Source organism: Cetorhinus maximus, chromosome 13 (assembly GCF_964194155.1).
Source record: "Cetorhinus maximus chromosome 13, sCetMax3.hap1.1, whole genome shotgun sequence".
Lineage (NCBI taxonomy): Eukaryota > Metazoa > Chordata > Chondrichthyes > Lamniformes > Cetorhinidae > Cetorhinus > Cetorhinus maximus.
Window position 1 is genome coordinate 30067193 of NC_135891.1, and position 12252 is coordinate 30079444.

At 39.0% G+C, this 12252-nt stretch overlaps 1 protein-coding gene across 10 annotated transcripts in view; it reads right to left on the minus strand.

The window, feature by feature from the left end:
* The window catches only part of tpd52l2b (tpd52 like 2b), a 71506-nt gene that overhangs the window by 20821 nt on the left and 38433 nt on the right, over positions 1-12252 (minus strand). For 4 of the 10 annotated variants that reach the window (XM_078555183.1, XM_078555179.1, XM_078555181.1 and 1 more), the window contains 2 exons: positions 5496-5522; positions 3855-3903 (listed from right to left, as the gene is read on the minus strand). In XM_078555183.1, the coding sequence (XP_078411309.1) occupies positions 3855-3903; positions 5496-5522 (76 nt within the window). Of the gene's footprint in view, positions 1-3854; positions 3904-4206; positions 4268-5495; positions 5523-12252 lie in introns of those variants that run through there. The other 6 variants (XM_078555185.1, XM_078555180.1, XM_078555182.1 and 3 more) reach the window with 2 other exon arrangements.

Genomic DNA, 12252 nt, shown 5'->3' on the forward strand with positions numbered 1-12252 from the left:
CATAAGGACTCAAAACGTTAACTGTTTCTCTCTCCACAGGTGCTCCTAGACTTGCTGAGCTTTTCCAGCATTTTCTGTTTTTGTTTCATATTTCCAGTATCCGCAGTATTTTGCTTTTAGCCCTGTGCATTAATATACGTAGCTTCCACTGTTTGCAAGTGTGCCACACTGCAAGCCTGACTGGCAATCTTAAATTAGCATAATTCTTAGAACACTGAGGATTATTTAGCAAATGTTCTCCAATCACGGCATCACGTTGGACACTGTTTTGAGTTTTGCAAGCACAGGCTAGTTGGGTATGGTCTTGTACCTTGCCCACTGCGAACAGCGGAAGGGACATGCCGTTTGATACGATCTTTGGGACGTATGGTCTAACACTGGCACCAAAATTTATATACCACATTACTAATTTGTGTGATAGAACGTCTTTGTTGGCTTGATGGCAGCATCCTGTTAGTGGCAAACACCACTCGTGTTGCTACTGCATAGTACGCAGCATGAAACAGCTCGCTTCACCTGTTCCTGAAATTTTTGATAGGTTGCCCTTCCAGGGTAATCGGAGGTAGACTGGACACTTTTTAGAGCCCTGTTCTTTACAGTCAGAAAGAACATGTACACACATTGTGCCCATTTCAGCTGAACAAAATAAGTGACAGCCATTTGCTGACTTATTCCTCAGAGTAATGCCTTAACCAGAGTCAATCTGCCTGGTTTAAATTTCAAACAACGCTGGACAGTTAACTGTCAGCCACCATTTACCGGTGCATTCTCCATGGCAACACCTCTCCCAATCCGAGCTCGCTCGCCAACTAATCAGCACTCTCTTCTCATGCAGTATCAATTGTTGTTCCCTTTACATTTGGTGTTCTTGCAAATTGTCCTGATGAGTACAAGGCAAAAAGCTTCGACAAAATATCTTTTTACACAAGTTCTGTACTACCGAACAACTAACTCATGATGGCAACTGACATTCTCTCAGTTGGTTTTAGATTTCAACCAGGCCACAACGGTAAGACCGTGAGACCAAAGCAAAATACTGCAGATGGAAATAAGGTAACAGAAAATGCTGGAAACACTCAGATCAGGCAGCATCTGTGGAGTGAGAAACAAAATTAATGTTTCACTTTGGTGACTTTCATTCGATGCTCTGGTACATTTCCGAGCAATCTGCTGTTAAGCTACACCAGCAGAAGCTTGGAAGCAGGTCTGCAGTCAGTCCTTTTGGCTAAGAAAGATTTGAAGAGGTGTTGGAAGGGGAAAAAAGAACAAGGGACCAGAAGAGACGAGAGCAAAGAAAATGAACTTTTAAATCAGAGACTCAGAATCCCAAGTTGGAAGCAGCCCAAAACAGTAACAATGTTAACCTCAGAGATTACTGAGAATTTTGTTCAAGGTTCAAACTGACATTTTTGATTATCAGAAAGGTAGCCAAAATTCTCAGGGACTTAAGACTTCTTGCAAATGTAGGCAATTTGCTCAATTGCACTTTCAGAAACATAATTGCTTACACTGTCTACCCCATGACCTGATAAATTCATGCCAAAAACATGGATATACTCCCTACTTTCTCATATCTTCGTTTAGAATACAAAATTCCCTGGCAGCATATACTGGAGTATCAGGTCAATATACTGCCTCAGCTACTATTAATCTAATCAATACAAACGTGTATACCTTTGGTTAACTCACCCACTGATTTCGCTGTTATCCTTCAAAGAAATACTGGCTAAGCTTTTTTGTTAAATAACTGCAAACAGAAAAACTCAACTGTTACTATTCCATGAAGCAAATATTCACAACTCATATCCAGGAACGAAAATTATTTCAACATCCATTTGGAAGAATGTATCAATCATACAATAAGTGCAATGGGAACTACGGAGTAGCCCTTAAATAAAATTATTCAGAAAGAAGTTAAAAGACAAGTTTTAACCAAAAGTCTGTTTTAACCAAAAATTTAATTCTTCCATCAAGGGACATTTAGTACGAATGAAAATCATTGTTGTTCTCGTACTAACATTTCGCCTACATAGAAATTTGGTATGAGTACCAATCATTATTTTTACTTGAATAAGTTAAGCATCCCCCTTAGAGTCTGGGCCACCAAGATTTGATGCATTAGTGCTCAGCTCAGTACTTTACTTCATCTCCTTCCTTGACGTTCACCAGCTGGAACCATAGGTTTGCAGTCAGGGGAAGCATTCCAGCTAAAGTAGCGTTCAAAATGTGAGAAAAAATCTAAACGACCATTAAATGAATTTAGAAATTCTGCTTGTATTTGCCTTTACAACTTATTCAAATTTATCCAAAGCAGAAGTTCACAGATTCAGCTAGTCAGTTTCAAACTCAGACACAGCTAGGATCTCCAGTCGACACAACCATTGAGACAGTAGCAGCTCAGCCACTTGAGTATTTCAGACAAATCTCTTCCAAAGCTGTTTAAAGGCAGATCTGGAGAATATTTTTTCATTGATACCAAAGATGGATATTTTCTTGTTTTTTTTTTTAAAACAAGTGGGTTGTGGTGATGCAATGCACACCGTTTGAACAAAGCAAATTTCTCTCAGGTTACATTAGTCATGTTGTAGGTATAAGAATGAGGCAAGTCAGGGAGCAACTTCCCTACCTGATTGACCATCCCATGAAGTGTTGGAGCTCCATAACGTTGCAGGGTGGTGAATCACAAAGTAATTAGGGTTTGAAATGCACTGCCTGGAAGTGCGGAGGCAGGTTTAATCAAGGTATTCAAGGGCATTGTTTCTGTTTAAATAATCATCCAATGTGCAGGGGTACAGGGAAAACGCAGGGGATTGGCACTGTTAAATGCTGAGAGAGCCAGTGCAGACACAATGGGCTGAATGGCCTTCTCCTACACTGTAACAATTGTGATTCTGTGAACAGCTTAGGAAACTCGATATAGCAATAACCGTGTGCAACTATAGACATCACTACACAATAGGTAACTTTCAATAGAAAAAAAATCTTAGATGCTTCTTAGACACAGGACAGGATGGCAATACTCAAATAATGAGTGTGCAACATACATGGCAAATTTAACAATTGGTATAAATAAGTTATGAACATATTAGGTACAAAATGTTTGTGCAATATTATTTACATCAGGACAGATACAAGTCTCTAACAGATTATTTCCTGGGGCTCCTTTTGGATATAAAATCAGCACTGGACAATTACAGGTAGGCGCACTTCTGCAATCTATAGAGTGTTCCCTTACAAGGGTACACCGAAGTCCACTGATGAGCAGTGTCACCGAAAAATTGAATAATCAAATCCCTAAAATATTGGTTAAAAATCCTGGAAAATAAAAAATAAATTTTAAATAGTATTTAATCACATTAAATTAGCAGCCATAATGGATGGAAAGTGACGGTTAAAAAAAAAGCCAGGATTCCTATGCAATGAAAATGGAATTTGATCTATATTGTCACTAAATACATGGCAATGTTGTTTTTAAGGGAGGATATTCTGACCATTATTGAAGCTTACTGTTTAAGCCTACTCAGACAACTTTACAGTGATCAGTTCTTAGTTGAGAATAAACCCCGAAAATAGAGAAACTCATTTCATATTTCATCTCAGAAATATACGTTTTGTCACAGCTGAAAAGTTTGAATGTCAAGGGGTGTCACGCTCAATTAAAATCTGCAATCAAAATAAATACAAATATGCAATGAGGGGCAAGTTTTCTTGGGCAAGAATTGCTTTTAATACATTAAGTAAAATGCTGGAAATTGTAGCATATGAGAACCTATTTCTCCAAACTTAATTTTCCCTACAATTAGAAAGCAAAGTTCTAAAAAAAAGTGGTTGGCAGATTTGCTTTTATTTCATACCTTTAGATTTCCAACACTTTCTTCAAATGACTTAAAGGTAGGAGATTCTCTGAAATCAAAACAAATAGAAATTTTTTAATGTTTGAGTAAGCCAACTGTATTTAAATCTCAGAACTTTTGACAGTTCAACAAGTACATGCTAACTAGTTAACTGAATAACTACATTTGATATATATCATAAAACTATATAATTAGGGTAAAGCACGAGGAATAAAGCTGTTAAGCTTGGAAGTATACCCGACAAAACTTGTAACAAAATGGAATGCCCGCACTTTTGGGTAATTAAAGGGATAGGTATTACCAGCAATGCAGCAACTAAACAGAAAAGGGAAAAAAGGCTCTGAGATCAAATTAATGTAGTAATACATTACCTCATAGCAGGCATGCTTATTGAATGACGTATGGAGTAACTGCTACTTGGAAGCATTAAGAAACGAACAAATAGCCCAAGTTATAAAAAGAAATGTTTGCCCAATGGGCATGGAAGGTTATCAAACTATGAGCAAGTAGAGTATGCATCACTTTCTCATGATAGCAAACATTCTTAACAGTAATTTTACAAATGCAAGACCAAAAGTTGTACAAACAAAAACCTGCAACTCATAGAAAAAAAGTTAATTGTACATACTTTGAAGCTTCTTAAATAAAATCTTCAAATTAATTTCCTTTTAAAAACAGGAATAGCATTGTCTTTTAAGCTATATTAACTATGACCAATATTTTAAAAAAGCACAATTTTCTCCCCTTCATTACATTCCCCATGACATGCCCAATCCCAACAGTTTGGGGAACTTGACATGTGTTCAGAGGCCTGGAAACAGAAGCACTGCAAAGTAAACTGGTCTTTAGACTCCCAAATCTGTTTGGATCATCTGGCCTCAACACTGTGTCTATTCAAAGTTCAAATTAGACATTACAAGTAATGTGTCTACAAGGAGAAATAATTAATGATGCATTCTGACGACAAGTTTATCACTTTGCACTGGAGTAAAATCTGGAACTGCTAACTGAAAGTGGACTGAGACTATTTCCTCCAGGAAATCTTGGTCTTCTGCACTTGGTTGGACAGACTTGTCATATGGACCTTCAAGTTCAAATGGCTGAGAGGTGATGAGAGATATTTAAAATTATTAAGATTCTATACAGTAGATACAGAGAAACTATTTCCTCTGCTGGGTCAATCCAGATGGAAATCAAAAGGAGGCGGCCCACCACCTACAATCTCCTAGCAAAAAGATGTTGGGTCTATTGAAATTTTCTTGGCTGAGACTGAAATCTTTGTTAGTTAAGGGTTTCAAATAAAATGGATCAAAGATAGTTACATACAACTGAGGCAGAGATCATGATCTGACTGAGAGGCAGAACAGGGCCGAGGGCCTCAATGGCCTATTCCTGTTCCTATATTCTGAAGTTGGGTCAGGCTCTAAATCAAACTCAGACTGAATTTGCACTAACTGCAACACCTGTGCAAACAAAAACTTCAGATCAAAGCTACAGTTATTGCGTGATTGTATCCTTAAGCTCGAGTTAATTTAGAAAAGCAAGAGCCAATGGTGAAGAAAAATTCACCATTTTATGAATACAAAAGGCTCATGTCAGATTTGAGCCTACGTCCCAGAAACAGCTATACATTCATCTTACCTAAAAGACTGAGAAAAAGGGTGAGACCTGAAACGAGCCAATAACAAAAAGGAAAGATAGGTCAGCCAGAACAAAGAGAATTCAGGCCATATCACCATAATGTCACTAACTTGCACCACAGAAAACAGCAAAAGCATCACATCACTCAAATGATTAATGTTCATGAAGTCTTTTTTCAGGATGATTAAACATCAGGACCATACCTCTGAATCTGTCAGAAAGCTTTTGGCTGCCATATTGAAGATAACCAAAAGAGAATTAGAATGAAAGCTCTCTGCCTGGGATAGCTCCAATATTAAGACAGTATTTTTCAGTTACTTGTGTGACTTACAGAAAAAAACTCAGTTAAATTATAACACTCAAAAATACAAATATACCTCACTAAAATAGTTCCAATTTGATGTAAAAATATAGACACTGCTAAAAAAAAACTGGCACGAGGAGCAATACCTGTACTCGGTGTCCATACTTGGCTCTGAAAATGTAGACACTTAAAGCAATGCTAGCATTGCATTGACCTGATTTGAGGGGAGTGAATAATTCAGTGATAATATGCACATTTCTAAAATAATGTCAAGCCACAAAGCCATATAGAGCTTTTAGTAGCACTGTTGCCAACTTCAAGGCAGGCAATTATGTTTTTACCAAACTAACTCAATTTGGCAGCCAAACATTTTAAGTATTTGACAACCACCAAGTAGTAATCCTCATAAACCCCAATGAATAAAAATTTGATCTTAGAGTACATAGTGCACAAGTATGGAAGAACATGCTTATTCCAAGCATGAGGTAAAATTGAGAATTTGTTTTTTTTTGATTGCATAAAAAAATCATCAACCAATAAACATTATCCAGTTATTTATCACACTTAAGAATTCCACACAATTCCACCAGTCGTATTGAACATTATCATACATAGATTCGGGACATAACAGTATCAAGAGCAAAGGGAAACAAATTTCTGAAATGTGTGCAAAAGCTTTTTTTAATTCAAGACCAAAAAGAGGAAGGAAGTAATGCTGGATCCAGCTCTGGAGAACATGGGGCAAAGGAGCATTTGGGAAACAGTGATTACATTAGGTTGAGTGCAGTTACAGAACAGGATAAAGAAAAAAAAACTAATGCAAAAATGCTCAACTGCTGGAGAACTAATTTCACTGAGTTGAAAATGCATCTGGCTCAGGTAGATTGAAACAAAGATTGGCAGGAAATTAGACATTCCCCCAAGGGAAGGAAGGGCATCCAAAACTAGAGCTCTTAGGATGACAAATGAAACATGGAAGAAAGTTTAATATTAGGTTTATAATTCAGTTGAGACCTAAGCTGAATACAGAATGTACAGAGGAGAACCGAACAACTTAATGTGTTGAGCAAAGAACATGTATGAAAATAACTTGGGGGGGGGGGGGGGGGGGGGGGGGGGTGTTGGGGTAACATACAAGGAGAACCCAGAAGTCTTTCATAAACATAACTAATCAAAGGTAGCCGAAGGAAGCGTGGGGCTATTTAGGGACCAAAAAAATGGAGAAATTCTTATGGAAGCAGATGGCATGACTGAGGTATGAAATCAGTATTTTGCATCTCAAGTGAAAAGGATGTCACAGCAAAGTAGGATGTGGTACAGAAATTGGATCGGATAAAAATAGATAAAGTGGACATGGGTAGTGCTCAAAGCAGTGAAAGCACTCAGTCCAGGTGGGATGCATCCAAGCTTGTTAAGAGAAGCAAAACTGCAGAAATTCTGGCCACATTCGTCCAATTGCCTTAAGATATGGGAATGGTACAGAGGACCGGAGGGGTGCAAATGTTATAACCCCATTCAAAAATGGGGAGAGGGATAAACCTGAAACTGCAGAGCAGTCGCCTAAAGCTAATGGTAGGGATAAAAGAGATAAAAATTCTAGACAAAATTAAATAATTTTTGGGGGGGAAAAATGGCTTAACAAAGTGGTGCTGGCTTTTGTTTATTAACAGCAAATCATGTTTGCATAACTTAATTCAGTTCTTTGATGAAGAGGGTTGATAAACGGCAATAATGGTAGTGTATACAGGCTTTCAAAAGTCCTTGTCATAAAGTTCCACATGATAGACCTGTTAATAAATTAATGGGGTTACATGGATACAAAATTAGCTAGGGACAGAGGACAGGTAGTAGCAGTGAACATATTTTTCATACTGGAAGGAATGAGCAGTGGTGCTTCCGAAGCATTGGCGTTATGACATAAATAGAGATTATAGACAAGGATTTTCTGGTCCTGCCCGTGATAGGACAGAAAATTTGCTGGACCAGTCAAAAGGTTCATTGACTTCAGCGGGAATTTCCGATCTTGAAGCAGGCAGGGCTGGAAAATCCCAGCCATACAGTATAAAACCAAAGTTATGCTAAGGCTTTATGAAACACTGGTTAGGCCCCATCTGGAGTAGCGAGACCAATTCTGGGTACTAAACTTTGGCAAGGATGTCAAGGTCTTAGAAAAGATGCAGAGAAAATTTGCTAGAATGGCACCAGGGGTTAAAAGACTTAAGTTATGTGGAGGGACAAGACAAAAAGAACTATTCTCCTTGGACTACAGGGGGATTTGGAGGGATTTCAAATCATGAAAGTTCTGATAAAGGAGAAACTGATTCTAGGGCAGGGATGGGGGGAGGGGTCAGCAACCAGAGGATGCAGATTTAAGACAACTCCTAAAAGAACCAAAAGCAACATGAGGGGAAAAAAATTACTCTATGAGTTACTATGATCTGGAATTCATTGTCTGAAGGGTGGTGGAAGGGGATAGATACCATGGGGAAAGAGGAGAATGGGACTAATTGGATATTGCTCTCAAAAAGAGCCAGCACAATAGATTGAACAGACTCCTTCTGTGCTTTATCATTCCATAAATTTCAAATCATGACCTCACTTCCAAAGTGCTTCATTGGCAGTAGAGCACTTTGAAGACATTGAGGTTCTGAAAGATGCTATATAAATGCAGGTCTTTCTACTAACTAACTCTAACAGTAAGCCATATTCTGCAAATTTCAAGTTGATGCTTCTTTATAGCCTTCCAATAACTGTTGACCAATATATCACAACTGTTTATGAGCAATAAATTCCTGAATCTTACTCTTTATAGTATAATACATAGTGTTTCTTTAAAAACCAAATGTCATGTTTCATCTGGGAAAATGCTCAACACTATTGCAGAATTATATATTGATTTGCTTGAAACAGAATAAATGTTTAAGCACCTAAACAAATCAAAAAGAATCAGTGTCCTGAATACACACAATACATGCAGTTATACATTTCAAACTAAACTAAATAATCCAGATTGAACTTGCTTTCACATGCAAAACAGCACACCGTACTAATCATGCAAGGTAGCTTAGAAAACCACAGCACTATAGTCTCGATTCGCTTGAGTGGATTTTTTCTTTTTAAACAGGATTTTCTTAAAATCTGTACCTGAATAGATTCAGAGACAAAATTCAACCGAATTAACCTATAAAAAAAACTTAAGAACATTTCAGCATTTGTACTGTTTGAGCTATTTTGGTTGGGGTGCAGTAGTAAAAATAGGGAACGAAATAGTTAAAATCTACATTTTACAAAAAGGTGCCAGAAGAACACAAATGCTGTATCATAAAGCTGTAGAACGGAAATTGTATCCAGCACCCTTCACCCATTAGCTCCTAATCTCAACAATGCCCACAATGAGAAGATGCTTAATGATAACTCAGTTGCTTCACCACTGGAAAAGAACACAGGGAACAAGGAGCAAAACAAACAATTAATATAAAAATCTCAATACGAAGCAAAAAGAGGGAAAAAACTCAGAATTGGTGCAATTGGCTATTCATTAATTTACTTTTCATAATACTGAACCAACCTTTGCATTGTCACTGTACTAATGATTGCCTAAACACCTTTGTCTACATTTTCTGAGCACCTAGTTATTTGGATAGCTTGTATATTGAGTTCATACACTAAAAGTGATCACAATCAAATTCAGCTCATTATGAATGGTTATAATCAAATCAAATGTTTTGTATCTTTAGTCTTATTGGTCGATGTGAACAAAGACCAAATTTGTACTTGCCTACCAATGTTGTGCTTACAATTCACCACAAAAATATTATGTACCTTAGTCCAGTAGTTTAACCGCATACAAATCAAGCCAGTTACAGTTAAGCTAATTAATAGCTTGGTGAATTTGATGTTAAAAATCATACATGTGGAGAATTTGAAAACAAAACAATGTAAAGCTGTGTGTTAAGCACATGCTACATTTAGTGACCCTAACCATTAAATCATTTCCAAAGCAGCGAAACAGTACTTTTTAAACAGTGTTCAAAAGAGTCATTAATCCACACAGCAATGTCAACAATGAATAGAAACAATTAATTTTATCTTAACCGTCGCTCACTACCAGAGACACAAATTATTTCGCTCCCTTTGGCCGGCAAATTATCTTCAGCATTTTATACCTTTCTAATGTCTGCTTTGAAAAGATGTTGACATTTGACCCAATGGTATGATCAGGAGAAACTAAGATCCAAATCCTTGATTAAAATTGGTTTTCCAGCCAACCAAATTTTACACATTGGTTCAAACTCCAGAATGGACAGTGGGATGATGTTGCCATCAAATGATAGGCAAGATTGTTCTTTCGTAAAAAGGAATAAAACTCGCAATGTGCCATTGCTAAGTGGTCTGGCCTACATATGACTCCAGACTCTCAAATAATGTTGTTTACTCTTAAACACCTTCTGAAATGGCCCAGCAAGCCACTCTATTGTATCGAAACATGACAGTCGACTTGTCTAAGACTAGAAACCAACTGACCACCTGTTCGATCAACCTAGGCACCAGAAAAGAACACTGGAGACATGCCAAAATTGGGAGAGCCATCCTGAAGACTAGTCGAGCAGAATTTGACAGTAACGCTCAGTGAATCATACATAGCTGATGTCCCAAACTCTTCAAATCAGCTCCAGCACACCGACAAGATAGATGTACCAGAGGTGGATACAGGTAAGAGGCAGTGGCCCTGGGAATCCTCACATTAACTCCAGACCCCATGAAGTCCCATGACTTCAGCTCAAAGATGGGCATGAAAGCTACCCTCCATTAGCTGATGTACCAGTATTCCTGCATGTTGAAGCACTAAGGGTAGCAAGGGCAAATAATCTGAGGTCAATGTCTATTCACCAAAAGTGGCCCAGCAGCACCATGACTGACTGAGCTGGCAGAGTCCTGAAGGACCTATGTGCCAGTCTAGGCCTGTGGCAGGTGGTGAGAGTCAACATAAAAAGGCAAAATCTTCTTGACCACATCCTTGCCAAACTACCTGTCACAGAATCATCTGTCCATTACAGGATTCGCAGGGGTGATTACCACAGTCTTGTGGAACCAGGGCCCATCTTCACAGAATATTGTCCATCGTCTGCACTGCACACCACAACAAATGTGATAGATTCTGGACAGATCTAATAACTCAAAATTGGGCATCGATGAGGCGTTTTGGGTCATCAGCAGCCCAAGATTATATTCAACCACAATCTGCAACTTCATGACTGGGCATACTCTACCAAAAAGTCAGAGGTCTATCCCTGGTTCAATGAGCAGTATAGGGGAGCATGCCAGGAACAGCATCATGCACACCCAGAAATGAGGTGCCAACCTGGTGAATGCACAACACATACAGACTTAACAGCAGAAGCAGCACTCTATGGACGAAACTAAATGATCCCTCAGCCAGAGCAGATCAAAGCTCTGCAGTCCTGCCACAGTCACTTGTGAAAGGTAGTAGGCACTTAAATGATTAAGAAAAGACAGCTCTGCAAACTGATGGGGGAATGATAGCATCCAAGTACAAAAGATAAAGCTGAAGCATTTGCAACCATCCTCAGCCAGAAGTGCTGAGTCAATGGTCCTCCCTGGCCACCTCCTCAGGCCCCCAACATCACAGATGTCAGTCTTCAGCTATTAGCTCAGAGTGAATCCTATCAAGAAACAGCCAAGCACACTGCATACATGAAAGGCTATGGCCTACATCCAAGCTGCAGCACTGAGGATTTATAACCCAATCCCCAATTGCCCTCCAGAAGGTGGTGGTGAGCCACCTTCTTGAACTACTGAAGTCAATGTGGTGTAGGTGCAGCCACAGTACCATTACAGAGAAGGAACAATGATATAGTTCCAAGACAGGATAAATGTATAGCTTGGAGGGGATCTTGCCATGTTTCTGATCTTGTTCTTCTAAGTGGTAGAGGTCACAGGAACCTCAGCGAGTTGCTGCAGTGCATCTTTTGGATAGTGGACACTGCTCTTAAAGTCTGCCAGTGGTGAAGGGAGACAATTTTTAGGCTGGTGACTGCAGTGCCAATCAACTAGGCTGCTTTAACCTGGATAGTGGCAAGTTGAATGTCCTTGGAGCTGCACTCAGCCAGGCAAGCAGCGAATATTCCAACACACCTTTGACTTGTGCCTTGTAGATGGTAGACAGGCTTTGGGTATTGCAGAGGCGAGTTACACGCCACATAATTCCCAGCCTCTGACCTGCTCTTGTAGCCACAGTATTTATACAACTGGTTCAGTTAAGTTTCTGGGTAACACCCAGGATGTTAATGGGGGATTCAGCAATGGTGATGTCGTGAATGTCAAGGGGAGATGGTTATGTTCTCGAGTTGCCTGGTACTTGTTTGGCATGAGTTTCTTGCCACTTATCAACCCAAGCCTGAAATGTTCCACCAGGCCTTGTTACATACATGG